Consider the following 20,758-nt stretch of genomic DNA (forward strand, 5'->3'; position numbering starts at 1 on the left):
CCACTGTTAGATAGACTGTGGTTTAAATTTTGTTAACTGGAAAAAATAAAATTATCTATTTGTGACATTTTATTGTAAGATGCCTAAACACAGGTATATTCCAAATCTATTGTATATCTCATCCTCTGTATGTCTACCACTTGCAGCTGATTAGCCATACATTTGTTCCCTATTTGGTGCTTTGTTTACTAAATGGTGCTTTTTCAAACCCTGGATTTCCATCAGGATGAAAAGCAGAATTTGCCATTTGCAAAAGTGGCGTTGAAGCAGTGGTTAATTTCCCACTAGGCATGTGCCTAGGGGCAGCACGGTAGGCCGCCACTGCAGATAGATATTTTTACCTGCTGCCTGTGCCGCTGCAGTGACCAGCAGGGCGAAGACATGTACAGGGTCTGGGGAGTCGATCTTCCGGCGCAGGCTCTGCCTTTGAAGCAGCGGGGCAGCGCAGAGTGCGTCATAACATCACACGTGCTGCATCGCAATACACAAAAAAAGTTATTATACTGCTGTTTATTGTGACACAGCATACCGCTCCTCTGAAGGCAGAGGAGCCAAGCCGTGGCTCAAAGAGGAGCAGCAGCCAGAGAGGCCACACAAGAAGGTAAGTGACTGGGGCTGGAGAGACAGAAGGGGCTGTTTATGCAGAGCCGCCTGTCACGGCTATTGGACGGCTCTGCAGCAGCTATGCTTCACCCCCCTGGCCTTAGCGGGGAGATCGGGAGAGGGCAGTGATAATGTTGTACCTATGGGCGGCCTGACTTTTAAAATCGCCACTGCGTTTGATTTTTATACCCTCTTGCCAGTCTGGAACAACTGGTGCCTACCATTTTACTGTAGACAAGCAGATCAATCTGTAGCCCAAAGTGCAAATGAATAATATACTGCATGTTTTCTTGTGCCACATTTAAACTGTAAAAAAGGTGGAATAATCAAGAATTTTCTACTATAGTTACAGAAATGTTTGCATAAAATATTCTACAGAGAATGATAAAACAGATAAGACATCAGTCAAAACAAAACACACTGTCAAAATGTTTTTCTTTATTTGTCTTTCAGACAAGTTACAATAGAATTTAATAAATACCCAAGGTTCTTTTAATATATCATGCTGTATACATCAGTTAAGAGTGCCACAAACTTAATTCAGTACAACTTATGTATTTCATTTTGTGGGGCAACCAGGAAATACTTAAAGGAAAACTTGTCAAACTGGACACACTCCATACTACGGGGGGTATCCAATTAGCCGTGGTAAATTACCGTGGCTAATTACCTCGCCCTGACTATCCAATTAGCCCCAAATTCGGCCCGAGGTCGGCACTTATCAAGTTTTTTTTTTCGAGACCTGATGTGTCCCGAAAAATAATTCACAATAAATGGATTATTCTGATTATTTTTTCTCCAAAAAAAAAGGCGAAAACACATAGGTCCGCGAGCTTATCGCGACTCCTATGTGTTTTCGGGAGTATGATGCTATTATTTCGACCTAAATTATAGGATAGGGTGGAAAAAAACATTTTAGAAAAATCCCTGTTTTTTGCCGATCGCGGGGATCAATTAGCGCCAGAACAATGTTTGGGGCTAATTGGACACCGCTCTACATTTGGCTGTACCTTGCATGTTGATTATAACATTTAGCCATGGCAAACAGATTTAAAGACGGCGTCTTGGAAAGATCCAATAAACACAATATTTGCCAATTTTTGAAATTTGCCCAATCAGGATTATTTTTACATTAGTTACAATTACTGACCTGTGTTTTATTTTTGATATAAAGATTTTCAAGCAACAAAAGTAGAATGATTCTGGTTAATAAATTGATTATAAAATAATGCAAATTAGAGGAAAATGGGCAATGAAAATACAAATAATGCAATTCAAGAAAATGGCTAGTTGAAATTAAAATATTTATTTTGCTATGCAAGGGGTTTTTAATGTGTAGAGCCACCATGCCCATTGAGTTTTGTCAATACCTGTTGCATTTCTTTCGGTGTTTGCTGAAATACATTAGGATGCCTCCAATTGTCATTAAACCTATAGTAAAATAGCTTATCAAAAGCACTTGCATTTTTTTTTTTATGTATTTTTACTAGCATCAAAACTTAATGTATAATGCTTATGGTTATATAGCCTTGGTACACTGTTCAATTATACACTTTGGATGGAGGCAGCCATTTTGTTCGCCGAATATACATTTATGGCAATGTAGCCTACTGTTTCACAAGAGACCACTGGAGAATTTTGCTTCAGTTAATAAAATGGCTGCCAGTGCTGTTTAGTTAATGTGTGCAGCTTGAATAAGTTGACACAGTGATGTATTATACCTGTGTAATATCACATCCACATAGCAAAATTACATGGTCACTGAAACCTTCATAGACTTGAAATTTGAATCAATGCTTCTAATGGCAGGTTTTTTTGAAATTATAAAGAATTATATATATATATATATATATATATATATATATTTATATATAAAATAAAAATAAATGAAGCACTTTTACAATATAGTCAATTGAATTTAACTGAATTTTAATGAACTGGAAACAATGAAACTGTAGAAAAAAATAACCAGACAAAATATGCTAAGTAGAATTGTAAAATCATAAAAAATGTCATGTTTACAGACATTAGAAAATCAGAATTGTAAGAATGAAACATTTCGCTTGAAACTTTTTAAATTTAAGAATTTAAATGGGTGTAATTGAATACACTTCCAAAATTCATATACATTACAAGACCTCTAAGATCAGGGCTACCACTACATATTGACATGGTTACATTTATGTTAATAGGTGCACATGAAAAAGGTGCTGTAACCAGAGCAATAAGTCACATATTTGCTTTATTTATCAGAATATGAGAAAAAAAGACAGACTATGATTGGTTGATGTGGGCTATATAGTCTATTACTGTAAACCAATTTCTGCAAATATCCCCAAACGTGACACTAGTATGTACTGGCTCCCTGTTGTACAACTCTGATTAATAAACTGCTGTTCCAAAAATAAAATGTAATATTTCTAAGATGTAACCACAATCTGTATTGCTCTTTAGGGGTAATGTTCAGAAAGAAGACAAAAAAAAAGAAAAATTAAGTGCTATGCAGCTAGTGTCTACAACAACAACTGTTGTATAGTTGTGTGACAGCCAAAATGACAAGAAAATAAGTGTCTATTTCATCCACTTCTTTCAATGAACCACAAGTGTCAGTTTGAAGAGATATGGCACCATGATTAAATCATGAGAGCTGTTTTGTGCTTCACTGTCTCCCTAACATATATGGTAATGCTAGATAATGGATGTTTAGAAAATATCACACACATTATTGGCAACGGTTATCAAATAAGTGCTCACAGGGGATAAAAACAAATTGTGTCCTCAAGGTATTTAATTTGCTTTAGATATAATCAGTGCAAGGGAGTGCAATCCAGAATGCAATCCAGAATGCAATAAATGAATTTAAATTACAATTTAATTCTCTCTGTAAACTCAAGGCTTTAAAGCAAACAGTTCATACTGATCAATCCATGTCGTACTATAAGGGTTTAATATTCAATATTACTTTCTTCATTGGAGCATATGTCATATACAGTAAATATAAATATGAGGTGTGCAATACTTTCATGGACAGCACTAAAGAAAAATAGTAAGTGGTGCTAAAGATTTATATACAAGAGCTCAGATGACATATTCTGGCCCAGATTACTTGCTCATGTAAAAGTTGGTAAGTGTGATGAAGGTACAGCACAAACACAGGACAGCAGCGACAGGTAGACGTGTCTCTTCACTGGACACTTTCACAAACACTTGACAGTCCTCCAAGTAGCCCATTATAAATAAACAAGGCTGCCCTTCCTTATGTCTTATATAGAAGAGCTTGCTTCAGGAGATTGCTGTGTGTAGAAAATTCATCAGTGCACAGATTGTATTCGCTCTCCTTGAAATGTATTATCTGAAAATCAAAGCAATTTAAAATTAAAAAAAAAAAAGGAAAAAACATAAAAAACATAAAAAAGAATACAGTTACAAATGAAATTATCAGAACATCCCTTAATAAACATATCATTGTGATGAGAGAATATAATGCATATCATAAACATGTTACTGTCAGTTATATAGGAGGAGGATTACCTAAGCGGATTACTTTTCTTGATGAAGGGCTTCAATAAAGGCTTCAAGTTTTTCCTGGATTTCTCTTACTTTTTCTGCAGGGATAAAAAGCAAACAAATTTAGTTCAGTACTTTAATGATCCTATACAGTGCTGACAGACTCCAAGTGTTTTGTATTGGGAACGATGAGGGGATTATGACCTGTCAAATAAATACCATGATACATAATGTAATATTTAAGGCAGTATTATGTTTAAAAAAAAAAGTTTTTGAAGTGGATTTTCTTCACATTTTAGGTCCTTGGGGCTTACAGAAGTGCAAAAAACTAGAGTTAGGTTTCTCTAAAATCACGTCTGGGCGGCACAGCACCTGTTCCTCTATATTACAGAATGGAGGACTATCAACAATCACTAATCCTTGCTTTCTCTTTTAACCTAATATCCTTATTCTCTATATTAGAGGTGGAAATTCATACCGGACAATCCAAACATAGAATAACCAACCACAGTTTAGGCAGAGAATCAAAGACTTAAGACGACAAGAATCAACCATAATGTGGACGTTAAAGGGAAATAGACCTTTAAAGCAGATTATTAACTCACTATCTATAAATATCCAGTAAGAAACATTTGGGTCTGCTCTATCTGCAAAGTGTACTATTTTTTTATTTAATATACCTATGAGCTTTGTTTATAATTGCTTACCAGAGAGAAGTAACAGCTCAGAATAGGAAAAGTAAGTAAACTAATTTAAAACTTAAACTGCTGCTCCTCAAGCTGGCTACACACCTGGAAGATATCAGCAGATGATGATACACACTGAACCCCCATCACTGCCATCTAAAGATATAATTGGCCGGGGGTCGCGCCACGCCCTCCTCCCCAGCAGCCTGTGCAGCAAGTGTACTGGCGGTTGTCTGACTGCCTGTACACACAGCATGATGTGCAGATATATACACATTGGCCGACACATACATGATGTATCCGCCGTTCAACTGAACGGCCGATATGTCGGCCAGTATGTACCCAGCATTACTAATGTAATGCTTTAGCAAACGGTTACTTACTAATGAAACACTTTTCTGTATCTTCTCATTCCTTCCTAAATTAACACTTTTCAGTCCTCGCAGTCTGGAGAGAGGAGACATGTCTGCAGAGGACCTGGACTGCAGACATGTTCCTATGGTAATGGTAACAGCCGGCGGTGCTTCCCGCACATTCCTCACCACCGCTAAAGGAGAGATCACAATCACTCCATGAGTGGCAGCGGCGCTGCCAGCTGTTAGCATTACCATGGGAGCATGTAGACATGTCTCCTCTCCAGCAACGGCGGAGGGGACTGTGCGGAAGGCTCCATTTAGCTCAGTCATGAAGCAAATGAGCAGGCATTATACAGTTTACTAAAGCATTAAATTAGTAAGAATCAGTAGTTTAAGTGTAAAATTGCTACTTCTTACTAATGTAACTCTTTTTAAGTGTTAAAATTAAATATATATGGCAAGAGGATGCACATAGTGTAGCATAGTTAGTTCAAATCAGCCCCTTTCCCATGGTTAAACACTTACAGTGATTACAGAAAACAGAATCAGATTATTGTCCAATACTCATCACAATTGCATAGTAGACCAGTTAAATATCAGGATAATCCTAAAACAGAGTAACAACACAGCAGGCCCACATAGCCTAAAACCATATACTTTAATGGGTATTTAAAAACATAATAATTGCCTCTTGCAATATAACTTATTATCTGAATGAATCAATAGTTGTTCAACTTCACTGTGAGGCCACCCAATGTGTCACTTGGGCCTGGTTCATATTTTAGAATAAGATAGAACAAGTAACTGTATACCTGGACAAACCATGTTGCAATGCAAGGGGTGCACATACAGGGGCTGGCTGGCTGGCTACACAAGCAAGTGCCCCTCCCTGACTTTCCTAGAAAAATAAAAAAACCTGTTATGTATATTTATTGTGCAAACCCTCCCCATCTGTATACACGTTATTGAGAGCTCCTCCCTATCTGTATACCCATTATTGTGGCCCCCTCCTTATCTGTCTGCATATACTTTATTGTGCTCACCTCCCCATCTGTATAGACTTTATTATACCCCCATCCCATCTGTGTACCCTTTATTGTGCCCCCTTACCAGCTGTATACCCATTATTGTGCACCCCCCTCCCCTTCTCCCATCTGTATGCCCTTTATTGTGACCCCCACCCCATCTGTATACCCATTGCTGTGCACTCCTCCCCACCTATACCCACTATTATGCCCCCCTCTCCATCTGAGTATTTTAAATGTACTGCTCCCTTCCCTGCAGGAGTTAACTTTCCTAATTCTCCTGGAGTTCTCCTCTGTTTCAGTGCTACAGCTCCACGGCTCCTCCAATGCACTCTCACTCCAGCAGCAAATGCAGTCTCTATCCAGACAGTGCGGGTTCCCACTGGCAGCTGCTAATATTGCAATGTCTTACTTGATGTCCGCGGCATTGTCGGCAGTAGCAAGTGGCGCCAGCGGTGGGAAATGGAGCCCAAGCAGGACGACGACCAGGTGCCACTGGGGCAGGCAAGGACGAGTGGCCGTCGTGACGTCCAAACGGGGGCCTGCGTCCTGGGTGACCACTCTAGTCACATGTCTGGCAGCCGGTATACATGCAGAGTATGCTCCCTGGCCGCTCAGGTTTTTACAAGGAATATCAGTATGGCCGGTCAGGCTGATTACTCTTGTAACACAACCAAGCAGCCTCTGCATGTCTAACGGTCACCAGAAGCATATGGAGCGTATGGAGCATATGACGGCCCCACATCACAGAAATTGTACCGTCCCAGGGGGCAGATGGCACCCTGGCCCCCAGCCCAGCCCGCCCCTGTGCATATACATACATATTTTTTGCATACAGGGCAAATACTGGCAGTTTTTGCATGTAGCCCACAAATGCCGGACAGCTTTATTTTACGCTGCAATTTAGATATCATCTTGGACTCACTCCTCCCACATCTAAATCTCTTTACCAAGATGCACAGTTACTTGCTCTTTCTTACTCTATTCCCAAATCAGAATCAGGCCCTTTATCAGGGCTGTCACCTTTGCGAAAAAAAACCCCTAATCCTAGGAACCTAAAACCACTATTCATTAACTAAGATGCAAAAATGAGGAAAATAGTAGCACACTGCGAGTAAGGGCCGTATTTAATTGCAGGCGAAAAGTCCCAGACTTTTCGCATCCCGGACTTTTCACAGTCATTGCTAGTTTTGGCTCTGGAAAAGTATCGCGCCCGTCACCGCGATTTGCCCTATTCAATTGCAAGGGACGCGAGAACGCGTCCCGGCGAAACTGAAATAGGCGATAAAGTCCTGTAAATTTTGGGAAATCACCCCGACACCCCCCTAAAGATGCACTGATATGGGGAATCACTATGGATACCCCCGAATAGCCCTGCTGCAGGTATGTGGGGTGTTTAAATGCTCTCAATTGGTTTTATTTAGCGTCTTTGCACAAGTGGTGAAGAATAGCATTTAGTTTTTTTGTTTGGCCAAAATAAGTAGTCCCAGCATTTTTGGGGTACATGAAAATGGGTGCAAGCATAGTTACAAATATTCAGCATACACCTGCAATAAAAAAAAACAAAAAACTTGGGCATACTTGGGGGACCCCCTGGAGTCGATTTCGCTAGTTTTTAAGTTTATCCCCCAACTTTGTTTTTTTTCTCCCCCAAAACAAAAAGTACTTTTTTGGGGTGTTCTAAAGTATTTTAAAAACTTTTTTTGATGCAGTTTACCTTTGGGGTACTGTCCCAAGGCTGCAAGGGTGTTCCCGTAACTTTTGCATCCCAAACCACCAATTCTGCACTTTTTCCGCCTCAATTCACAGGCGAATCTTTTCCGCTGGTTACAAAGCGCAGACTTTTCCCACCGGCGAAAAGTTTTGGCAATTGAATACGTGGAAAAGTTCTCGCCTGGCGAAATGACGTCACCGGCGAGAACTTTTCGCCGATCTCGGCTTTTCGCAGGCAATTGAATACGGCCCTAAGATGCATTTCAGTGTGAAAAGACACGGCGCGCCAAGATGGTTTGTTTGGCGTCACTGCAGCAATAGTGTATGAGGACACATCTGTATACTGGCTTTGTGCAATGTTTCACACAATATGTTGCAACAGGCAGAGTAAAGGCTGTTTTGACAAACGCTTTAATTGTATTTTTTTTAACTGTGCATTTTTTATAACTCAGAAAAACACAACATGTACCAGGCGCTAATGAGAAAGTAAATTAATAATCGTAGCAGCAAGTCACCCAGTGAGCTCACTACAAATTACAAAACCCTACAATACAGATGATGGTGAAGCGCTAATTTGAAAAAATTCTGTTTATAAATATATTAATACGTGTATAATACACTTGAACCCTCCTGAGATGGTAGAAATAAAAGTTCAGGACACCAAATGATATTAATAATCAATTTTATATTCTAAATCATATGAAAAATAAAATACTAAAACATTAAAAATATTGATCACACAATGATGATGAGTGACTGATATCGCACAATAAGATGCAACAATCTACTGCTCCAATGGCTGAGTATTCAGAATTTTGTCTCTTGACAAAAATGCCTTGTAAATGAAAGAGGACAGGAAGGAGACAGTGACTCAAAGAATCATGCGCTACGATAGTGGATTTCAGAAGAACATCTTAGAACAGAACACTGACGTTGCAGTGGACAAACTTTTACCAAAACTTTACACCTGGTTTGACAAGTATCATTTTCTGCTATGAAATGCAGATGGTAATGCCAGCATTTGGGGTTTATAACATGAATCCATGGTTCTTTTCTGACTTCTGTCAGTGGTTCAGACTGGGTGTGGTGTTATTGTGTAGGGAATGCTTTCATGGCACTCATTAGGTCCCTTAGTACCAATTGAAAATGTGTGGTAATGATGGGATGCATATGACCAGCACAATTTTTTCAGCTTAATCCAGTCTGTCCACTCTCCTCTGAGCTGTCTCATTAACAAGGGGTTTTCACCCGCACTGGATGTTTTTGTTTTGAGCACAATTCCATGTAAACTCTAGAAGAGTGGTCTCTCAATATCAGTCCTCAAGTACCACCAACAGGTCATATTTTATGGATTTGTTTAATTATGCTTAGATGAGGTCATCTATTTTTAGGGTCAGTAATTATCCCTCCTGCTTCCACAGACCGAAATCCTCAAAACATGAGCTGTTGGGAAAACATGAGGGTTTAAGTTGAGAACCATCGCTCTAGACTTGCATGAGATGAGCAGTTTCTGAGATCCTCAAACCACCCCTACTTACACCAACAATTATTCTACTGTAAGTCACGTTTCTCTTTAATTCTGGTGTTTTAGCTGAAACCAACTAAACCACTTGATCATATATGTGAATTAAAAAATAAACCGTAGCGCTTCAGGATCTAGAGATGTAAAAAACCATTGGACAAAATGTCCTTTAATAAAGAACAAACTGCAACGTGTGTTTCCTTCCTTTAAAAGGTGGTAGCCAAATATTTATGGTGTAACCAAGTATAAATCTAGACACAAAGAAACAAATAAAAATAAATATGATGCCTGTAGTGCAATAATACAATAAAACACCCTATGAGGTGACACAGAAATTATAAGTGAAGTCAATCCGCACCACAAATAAATGTTTTCAACCTTATTTGATATACGGTAATTGAGGAAATCCTTTCAACCCAAATGCTTCAAAGTAGTACTGATTCAAGCCCAACAGGTATTTGTTCAAGGATTAGAAAGATGTGCTATCATAGTGTGCTTAATACAAAAACCAAGTAATGCATGTCCATACATAAAATAATACTGTAGAATGCATATCTAATACCATTCAAGATATCAGAGGTATTCCTGAGGAAGTCATAAGAACTATTAATGCGAAGACAAAACACATTGGACACATATTAGCTACCTCTCCCTATAGTAGCTTTCTGGAGTATTCTAGGAGTGGCTTAAATATATTGATGGTTTTTGGAATCTGATAGACTGATTTCACTGATTAGTTTATTCAGATAGGCTATTGTATGTGCAGTCTGTGATTAAACTTATATTGTTTAATACACAATAGTTTTTTTTTAGCTATAATTCAGAGGAAGTTGATATCCTTCTTTGGACCAGTTTTTGGAAGTATCCAGTGTTGGCTCAGATAGGCATGTTTTATTGTTACACAATAAAATTCATTAAAGTCAGGTTCTACTTCAGGGTCCATAGGGGGTCCACAGGGTTGACCTTGGGGTATAGCTGGATCTGGATCCACGGGCACCACGCAGTTAAAGCTTTGCTGCTCCCAGGATGCACTTGGGTCCGTCCTCCGCTATAGCCCGCCCCCGAGCCACAGGCACCTCAGTTTTAGTTGGTGGCCGGCCGGAGTCGGGTCACCCTGCGCAGTGGGGCTGCTTAAGCAGCCCCATAGCTTTATTATTATTTTTATTTTTAAAAAGAAGATTTTATTTCTCTATTTTTACTATCTTCTGAGCGGCAGCATCAGACTGTCCTTCTGGACGTCCACGCTGCCGCTCCAACAGCGCCGCTGGCGCTGCAACGCCGGTACTGATCCGGGGATCGCAGCGGGACCCCGGAGTCAGTGTTAGCGTGGCTCCGGGAGCTCCCACTGACTGCTGCCGGACTCAAGGGGCCAGGTAAGCCGCGTGCAGTCTTCATGCCGCCGGTCTCTGGGGACAGACCGGCGGCGGGCTTCCCCCCTAATTGGCATACCCCGTGTGTCTGCTGACCTCCAGGGTGTAAGACCGGCGGGGAACCGGCTTCCCTGGGGGTTTAATACTAGCAGGGGAGGCAGCCTTCCCTGCTTTACCGCTCCTCCCCTCAGCCCAGCACGCCTTCTCTCATGCGTGCTGGCATCGCTGGCCTGTTATCTCCTGGCCACTCCTCCTCAGTGCTCTCCGGCGGCTATCTTCAGGCAGCATCGCAGAGCTCCCAGGCAGGCTTCCAGTGGACCAGTCCCCCTGCGTACCTCTCCCCTGATCAGGACAGTGTTCGCAGCGCTGTAGCCCTCCCAGACACTGAATCTGGGAGGTTGATTGTAGCGGAAGGTGCAGTGAGTATATCTTCTCTGCATGGTATGTGACTTTTGCTAGTGCTGCTGTCTGTGCTTATTTCTACTTACTGTCAGCTTTTTATCTATCCCTTTCGTTCTCCTACGGCCCGCAGGTGCGTGGGGGAGGGGTGTTCTTTCTTTGTAACCTCACTTATATAAATCTACGTATTTGTGAGGTCCGTCACATACTGCGGTGTGCTACTCAGTACCAGTTTGTGGGCTGTTTGTGTTGCATGCTTGGGAGTGCCTTACCTTGTTTCGGTGATACACTATTATTGCGAAAAGTTTGTGTCATGTCTGATTAGGAGAAAGAGCGCTCTGTGGCTCCTGTGTTGTTTTCCTGCTGACGCTGTTCGGCAGGAGTTGACGGGGCGGATTTGTCTCAGGACGGTCTGTGCGGGCGGTGCCAGTTGGTACCTGGACCTTCTAAACCCCCGGTGGCGCAGGATCCTCCGTGGGCGATGTTTACGCAAGTGCTGGCGTCGATCGCGGACCGACTTGCGGTCCCGACCACGGTGCCATAGCAGTCGATGGTACCTTTTCAGGGGTATCCTCAGGCGGTACCCCCTCCCTGGGTGGACGTCCTCTCCAGCTCTGTTCAGAGCCTGGCGGCTTCGTCATCGGCCTTTCAATCTATGTTGCACAGTGATTTGCCCCCACGGGCGTCCAAGCGACCCGTTCCGGCTTCACTGGCGGCTCAGTTCACGGACACGGACGTGTCTTCGGATGACGGGGAGATCCATGAGGACTCTGACTCGGATGCCGGGGCCCAGGAGGTGGAGGCTAAGTCTTCCATTAATGTGCCGGCATTGGTTAGGGCGGTGCGGGCCATCCTTCATATTGAGGAGGATGTGCCGGCCCCCAGGTCAAAGTACCCAAATTTTAAGAAGGCCAAAGTAGCTTTGACGGTTTTTCCCCTGTCCGACCAGTTAACAGATCATATGGCTGGGGCCCGGCAGTTGCCCAGCAAGAGGTTCCAACCGCAGAAGCGGTTGGCTTCGAACTATCCGTTTCCGGAGGCTCATTGCAGGAAGTGGGAAACTCCGCCAGCGGTGGATTCCCACGTTACCCGCTTAATTAAAAGCGCTACGCTGCCTTTGCCGTCGATCTCCTCCCTGAAAGATCCCACGGACAGGAAAGTGGAGACTTGTTTGAAGTCTATCTACTCTCTCTCGGGGGCGGTGGCCCGTCCGTCCATGGCCATCTCTTGGGTGGCTAAGGCCATCGAGGGCTGGGCCAACGCTTTGGAGGACACGTTTCCGGAGGATGCTCCGGAGATCCAGAGAGCGTTGATAGGTCAAATGAGGGATGCGGCTTCCTACATTGGGGAAGCATCGTTAGATGCAAGCCTGCTGACCTGTCGGCGCAGCGGTGTCGGCGCATCGGTCCTTGTGGCTGAGGTCTTGGAGAGCTGACGCGGACTCCAAAAAGGGACTGGAGGCCTTACCTTTTAATGGGGAGTTGCTTTTTGGTCCAGACTTGGACAAAATTGTGGACACTCTGGCTAAATCTAAATCAGCCTTCCTCCCTTCGGCTTCTGCACCTACCAAGGTACGGAGCTCTGCCTTTCGGTCCTTTCGGGTTCAGGGCAAGGCCAAAAGGTCAGTCCTTCCCGAGGCAGTCGATGACCAAGGCCGCTTCTAAGCCCAAGAAGCAGGCCTGGAGTGCCAGGCGCCCTTCTTCCAAGCAGGAAGATAAACCTTCTGCCTGATGGGACGGGCCTCCCTCTGGGGGACCCCAGAGTGGAAGGCTGACTTCTTCTATTTGCCCAGTGCTGGCACAATACCACCACGGATGCCTGGGTTCGAGAAGTGGTCTCCCAGGGGTACGCCCTGTCTTTTCGCCCCACCAGTTTTTCTGCATGAGTCCTTCTCAGGATACGACCAAGACTTTACAGATTCAGGAAGCTATAGAAAGCAGGGGTCATTGTTCCTGTTCCTCAATTACAACGAGGGACGGGGTACTATTCTTCTCTGTTTCTGGTGCGGAAACCCAATGGTTCTCATCGCCCTATCCTCAACTTGAAGTCTCTGAACAAATTCCTCAGAAATCCCAAGTTCAGGATGGAAACGTTATGTTCCATCATTCTGGCGATGGAACCGGGGGATTACATGGTGTCCCTGGATATCCAGGACGCCTACCTCCATGTTCCGATAGCGCCTTCGCACCAGCGGTATCTGAGGTTCGCTATCCTTCAACACCACTATCAGTTACGGGCGCTACCCACTGGTCTCTCCACGGCACCGAGGGTGTTCATGAAGATTATGGCGGTCATGGCCGCACATCTTCGGAACCAGAATGTCCGGCTGCTGCCGTACCTGGACAACCTCCTGTTGCTGGCAAGCTCCCCGGAGGTACTGCTTCAACATCTCCACCTGACGATCGCTTGCCTGCAAGCGCACGGGTGGCTGATAAATTGGAAAAAGTCCTCCCTGATTCCATCTCAGCGGATGGTTCATTTGGGAGCCCTGCTGGATTCTCGTCAGCAAAGGATCTTCCTGACCCCGGAGAAGGTCTCCTCCCTGCAGCTGCGGATACACAGTTGCCTGAGCAGTTGCCGCCTTTCGGTCCATTCGGCTATGAGAGTTCTGGGCTCCATGGTGTCAACATTCGACATTTGCCCAGTTCCATTCCCGGCCCCTGCAGGGGCTGATTCTATCGGAATGGAACGGGTTACCTCACCGGATCCGCTCTCAGTTGCTGGAGTTGTCCCCGGAGGTTCGGCAGTCTTTGGCTTGGTGGCTTCAGACAGCTCATCTGGTCGAGTGGCGCCCCTTTTGGATCCCGGACTGGGTCTTGCTCACGACGGATGCCAGTCTTCGGGCTCGTTGTCACTTCAGGGTCGTTGGTCTGCGGAAGAAGCTCTTCTTCCCATCAACATTCTGGAACTGCGGGCAGTATACAGGGCCCTGTAGTCGTCCGGTCCCGCTCTTCACGGAAGGGCGGTTCAGGTGCAGTCCGACAACGCCACCACAGTGGCATATATTAACCACCAAGGAGGAACTCGCAGTCGGGCAGCGATGTCGGAGGTGTCTCGCATCCTTGCTTGGGCGGAGTGTCACATTCCAGCGATCTCGGCAGTCTTCATTCCCGGAGTCCTGAATTGGGAGGCGGACTTCCTCAGCCGTCACGACGTGCATCCCGGGGAATGGTCGCTTCACCCAGAGGTGTTTCAGCTACTCGCGGACAGGTGGGGGCTGCCGGAGCTGGACTTGATGGCCTCCCATCACAATCACAAGTTGCCCGTTTACGGGTCAAGGACAAGAGACGCAGGCGCCAGTCTGGTAGACGCGTTGTCGGTGAAATGGATGTTTCACCTGGCGTATCTGTTTCCTCCGATATCCCTACTTCCTCGGGTTCTGCGGAAATTCAAGCAGGACGGCGGCACGCTCGTGCTGGTAGCTCCGGCATGGCCCAGACGTCCTTGGTACTCCGATCTGAGGTGCCTCTCCATCGACGCTCCGTACCTTCTCCCTCAGCGTCGGGACCTGTTGTCTCAAGGGCCCTGCCTTTACACGGATCTGGGTCGGCTGTCTTTGACGGCGTGGCTCTTGAGACAGCCGTCTTGAGGTCTAGGGGTTTCTCCAGTTCGGTCATTGGTACCATGCTTAGGGCACGCAAGCCTGCTTCCGCACGGATTTACCACAGGGTGTGGCGCACTTATTTTCAGTGGTGTGAATCCAGAAACTATGATCCTCAGGTGTTCCGGGTTTCCAGAATCTTGGAGTTCCTTCAATCAGGTTTGGACCTCGGCTTACGCCTGGCCTCTCTGAAGGTTCATGTGTCTGCTTTGTCCGTGTGGTTTCAGCGACGGATTGCTACACTGCCGGATGTTCACACTTTTTTCCAGGGTGTTCTCAGGATCCAGCCTCCCTTTGTGCCTCCTGTGGCTCCTTGGGACTTGGCGGTGGTGCTACGGGTCTTGCAGGGTCCTCTTCTTGAGCCTCTTGAGTCAGTGGACCTCAAGTGGCTGACGTTCAAGACCGTTTTTCTCCTGGCAATTGCTTCTGCCAGGAGGGTGTCAGAGTTGGGGGCGCTTTCCTGTCGCCCCCCTTTTCTGATTTTTCACCAGGACAGAGCGGTGCTCCGCACTCGTCCTGAATTTTTGCCCAAAGTGGTCTCCAAGTTCCACATTAATCAGGAGCTTGTCGTGCCAGCTTTTCAGTCACCTGATCTTTCAGCTGGTGAGGCTTCCTTAGATGTAGTCCGGGCACTTAGAATCTACGTGGACCGGACTGCTTCGGTTAGGAAGTCGGATTCATTGTTTGTCCTCTTCGGTTTTCACAAGAGGGGTTGGCCTGCCAACAAGCAAACGTTAGCCCGTTGGCTTCGTTCAGTTATTTGTGAGGCTTATGCGCAGGAGGGTTTACCTGTGCCAGCCTCTGTTCAGGCTCATTCCACTCATTCTGTCGGTCCCTCTTGGGCTGCTAGACGTGGCGCCTCTGCTGTTCAGCTGTGTAAGGCGGCCACTTGGTCTACAATTCAAACGTTTTTGAGGTTCTATGCGTTTGACACCTTCGCCTCTCAGGATGCATCCTTCGGGCGCCGGGTGCACCTTTCAGCACAGGAGCGTCCCCGCCCTTAGTTGAACTGCTTTGGGACATCCCCAAGGTCAACCCTGTGGACCCCCTATGGACCCTGAAGTAGAAAACAAGAGATATGGTAAGAACTTACCTTTGTTATCTCTGTTTCTACGAAGTCCATAGAGTCCACAGGGCGCCCGCCCTGACGCACCTGGCTTCAAATGGGCTGTGTGGCTGGTCACCGGTTTTCAGTCTCCCATTTCTGTGAGTATGGTTTCTTGTGTGTTCCAGTCTTCCTTCTCTCTGTTTAGTCTCCTCCTCCGGCCTTGGCTGCTTACTAACTGAGGTGCCTGTGGCTCGGGGGCATCCTGGGAGCAGCAAAGCTTTAACTGCGTGGTGCCCATGGATCCAGATCCAGCTATACCCCAAGGTCAACCCTGTGGACCCTATGGACTTCGTAGAAAAAGAGATAACAAAGGTAAGTTCTTACCATATCTCTTGTTTTTGTCTTTTCTTAAAATATGTTGCAGTAGGGGACGCCCTTGTTCTTTTTCATGCACTACCTTAATGTGGGTACAATTAGATGATATTTCGCCCGATCCGACAAATCAAGCCAACATATTGTCAAAATCGGCTAATGTGTACGGACTATGCCGGCCCATGTGCGCTCCCGTTTGGTCGTCGGTCGCATAGTCAGGTCGGCCCTACATGCAGCTCAATCTGACAATGCGACTGACAACCCCATGCAGCGGGATGTGGCTTGTGCCGTCATATCGGGGGGACAGGCACCAGATAGTGTAACGTATATCGGCAGCCCAAAATGTTGGCTTGTTACCCGTTGCATCGCACTGTTTACCATGTACCCAGCTTTAACCACAGCAGAAATGTACGAGTTTTGCAGCCTCTAGGGCATGAGAAGATTTGTGCATCTTGTATTATAAAAGTCTCTCTCCTTTTTACATATGCATAATCTAGATTCTGTAATGTTTTCTTTAGACACAGACTCTTAAAAAATGCTTAAAGCCTGAAGAGAATTAACATATAAGGAAGACACGCCATCCACAGTGTGAGTCAGTACAGTTGAGGTCTCTTTGATTATTTAGTACTTCCTCTACCCTTTGTCTGATTAGAGTCATTGCTTACCCAATTCTAATCAGACTGCACCTGAGCACACGCAACAGTCACTGAAACAAAAAAAACACCTAGTTTCCCAGGTTCCTGCTTTTTATTGCTTTAGCTGTTTAGACAGACTAAACAGAGCAGATAAATAGCATAAAACCCTGCAGTTTAGGAGGGAGATGTAAATGAAAGGACATTGACACATTAGGACAGTGTGCAAACGTCCCATACATAAGCTCAAGGTCTAATATCTAAAAGAGGAAGACGGATACCACCCACATGACAGGAAACAGCAGCTGGCTGCTACGGCCGCATCTTGTGCTTATCCTGTACTGGCAGCATGATAAATAGCCGAAAATCCCACGCCACCATAAAGGTGTATGCCACCTGTACCTCAGTCTGATCATCATTTTAATATTACACCACCATCAGCAAATGAAGGGAAGAATATGTGTAACACTTTCATGTTGGAGAACTGTGTGACAAGCAGCACAATTTATTACTATATATTAAATCAGTTGAATTTTTCACTTGCCTAAGAACTGCACCCATTGTAACATCTAAGCTCTATGGATAGAATGCTGCTGTTGTGGCAGAAATCTGCTGATAACATATTATATAAATATGCACTAAGTGATGATTTCTAATATGAAACCGTGATATTATTTACCTTTTCCAGAGAACATTTAATCATACACATCAGTCCCTGTCCCATTACAGCTTATAGTCTAATGCTTAGTGATGTGTACCCAGCACGAGATCGCCGACACAATTGCCGATGCCGAGTCTGATGGGGAGAAGGTACGAGTCATGCGGCATTCTGTAGCATGGCATCGTTAGCGGCATCCCCGTCGGCCATGTAGTAGGGCGGATGGAATTGTCGTTAGCAACCCGCGGGAGCATGCATATAATGGGTACACACTAGATGATGTACCAGATATGTTGCTCCGGGACGACATATCATCTAGTGCGTACCCAGTTTAAGGTTATCTACCTGATAGACACGTACTATATGCACATATACATATCTGGGTTGTGAGAGGAACCCAGAATAAACCTACACATAGACATATACAAAATTGAGCACTTCTCTGAGATATATACAATAGTCACTTAAAACCAGTCCAATCTTACTGATAATATCCGTAATCTCCATTAATGAGGTAATTCCTTAATACGTCTCCTTCAGAAAATACACAATATTCCTTTTTCGACACACTAATATATACCCCTTCAGTGTCAGACAGCACCTCTTACTGTATATCAGTTTCCCAACTGCAGTTGGTTTTAAGTGACTATTGTATATACCTCAGAGGAGGAATGCTCAATTTTGTATATATTAATCTATGTATTATTCTGTGCCGTGTGTAGGTCATATCTTTTGAGCTGCACCTTCTATCAGTTGGAGCGTGGGTGTAACACTTTTTCTGTAAGCCTACATATACACAGGGGGAATATACAAACTCCTCAATTATTGAGGTCTGTTTGCATTAATACATATAACACAACTTTATGGTTGAGGAATTAACTCATGACCCAGAGCTGTGTGAAAGCAATGCTAACCACTGCCACACCAGTTCCTGTAATACTGTGTATCATTTCAATGTCATTTTTACAATAAATATAGTGGCATACTTTTAAATAGCCACTGAAGGTGCACCAGGGTCTTTGCAACTTGTGTACTTTTTTTTTTTTAAACGTTGCGTCTTATTTGCACAGCTACAAACCGCAAGAAGCAACAATACTACATTACTAGAATATGCTGACCATTGGGGCTTGCGGTACTTGTACATCTATGTGCTAATATGTGTAAAAAGGATTCAGATACGAACGGCCACGGCTATGTATAGTACTAATTCCTTTGTGACTGAAGTGGTACACTGAGAGCATCTTTGCGTGCAGCTACAATGCGACTTAAGACACAGTATTTCATGACTTGTTTGTGGAGTTATAAGTGTTGGAGCATCTCAGTTTGCGCTGCATGGAGTAATGTTGCTAGGTGTATGAGGGCACATCTGTATGAGTGTGCCTGCAGTAGTGACCATTTCCACCAGTGATAATACACATTCAATTTACAATGGTGTGTATAAATGGTGTACGTGATTCATGGATGCAGGAAACACTGTTAAGTAAATCTTTATTTTATAATAATATAAAAAGGAGAAAATTATATATATTCACACCCACCTTTATTTTATCTTTAGATGATCTATAAAAATATATATTTGTCACTGAAAATTGTATTTTTGGGTGGAATTTGCCTTTATTATTACAGGATAGAAAAACACTTCCCCCCCAATCCCTTGAAAAGAATTTAGCTAACAGTCCTGGCATTCATCAATATATATGTCTTTTTTGCTCTCCCTAACAAAACATACATTGTACATTTTTAAGTGCAAATGTGCAAAGACCTGAGCACGGTCCCACATACACAAGCACACTACAGTTGTATGATGCCTGGTCAGGTCACAAGGTGCAATTGTGATTCTTTTTAAAAAGCTATGCAACATCTTCCATAAACTGGCCTCCTTATAGATGCTGAGTAGATTAAGGGAGAAATAAATGGAGCATTTAATATTGCACCTAGCATGAAACATTATTTTGCCCTCATATACCAGTATAATGTTATCCACAACACTGTGTTGCTATAATTTACCTGCATTAACATCAAGTTCACAAACTTTGCTAACCGCTGATAACTTAGTAATGAAGAAAGAAAGAAAGAAAACCACCCAGGCTGCCCTCAATAAGAAAGAGCATCAATTACCAAGGAGAAGGACAGATTTATAAATGGGAGGACATCTTCTGTTCCCTAAAGACAGTAAAACAGATGGGGAGTGAATGGACAGCCAGCAGGTCCCCTTGTACAAAGCGTGCATATTCCTAGCATAAGAAAAGGGGTCAAGATTGTAACAGTATGGCTGGGTGCTGGAAATAAGCTTTCTCCCATCCTAATGGGTGCACTGTTCCATCCAATACTAAATACAATACCGCACTGCTAAAAGGCTATAAATATTTATTTCCTGGTGGCATTTAATGCCTACTCTAGGGAAACGCCAAACATAGCCAAATTATGGTCATTTACATTGATTGTTGGTTCTAAAACAATTAGGCAGAATTCCCACCTTTATACTGAGAATACTCCATAAGTAACACAATCTTAATACACAGCAATACACTTCTGACCAGTTAAGCATTGTAAATAAACATACCACGGAACGGATGCAGTCAGAGCACCACCCAGTCTCTCTCTGGGCCAGTGGCTGTTCAAAGACATGTTATCAGTTCAACACATGCCAGAACTAATACTTATGTCATCATTATCTAGCTAAATGGCATGCCTGGTCTATGAAGAATGCACTAAAAGGTGCAGGGATCCTGTATTAGAGTCTGGCTCCTTATAAATAATGCTAAAAACAGCAGAAAACTACTTGACTCTTTCTTATGTGGGATTCGGAAATGAAGTAAACCAAACACATCCTCCTGAGGATGACAATTAATGTTTTTTTTCATTTTAAGCCCATGGGGAAGTAGATGGCTCTCACTGTGTGACTATAGAGCTATGACTGCCATGAGACAGAGCAGAAGCCATCTTACCTGCATGACAGGGTAAACAATGAATTTTACTGTTTAACCCATTCTACACCTGACCCTCTACATCTCTTTTCCACCTGGCCTTCTTTGGGACCGAAACAGAACTAAAGAGAATCAAACTAAACAAAAGCATAAAATATAGATCAACCTGGATAGTATTAACACAACAGAACAAAAAACATGATGCTCTAAAAGAGCCTGGTAGTCTGAAACAGAATGGGTATGGAATACCAGCGGTCAGAATCCCAACGCCAGCATCCCATCAGGGTTAGAATACCGACACTTTGTCAGTTGGTATCCTAAAAACCTCCCTTCCCGGCA

At 43.9% G+C, this 20,758-nt stretch overlaps 1 protein-coding gene across 4 annotated transcripts in view; it reads right to left on the reverse strand.

Moving 5' to 3' along the window:
* Positions 1-1,021: 1,021 nt before the first annotated feature.
* Positions 1,022-20,758, reverse strand: part of OPA1 (OPA1 mitochondrial dynamin like GTPase) — a 100,561-nt gene continuing 80,824 nt past the window's right edge. For all 4 annotated transcript variants that reach the window (XM_088444815.1, XM_088444813.1, XM_088444814.1 and 1 more), the window contains 2 exons: positions 4,135-4,208; positions 1,022-3,955 (listed from right to left, as the gene is read on the reverse strand). In XM_088444815.1, the coding sequence (XP_088300941.1) occupies positions 4,144-4,208 (65 nt within the window). In that variant the 3' untranslated portion in view covers positions 1,022-3,955; positions 4,135-4,143. The remainder of the gene's footprint in view (positions 3,956-4,134; positions 4,209-20,758) is intronic.

This window comes from Taudactylus pleione, unplaced genomic scaffold (assembly GCF_031769625.1).
Source record: "Taudactylus pleione unplaced genomic scaffold, aTauple2 ptg000372l, whole genome shotgun sequence".
In the NCBI taxonomy this organism is placed as follows: Eukaryota; Metazoa; Chordata; class Amphibia; order Anura; family Myobatrachidae; genus Taudactylus; species Taudactylus pleione.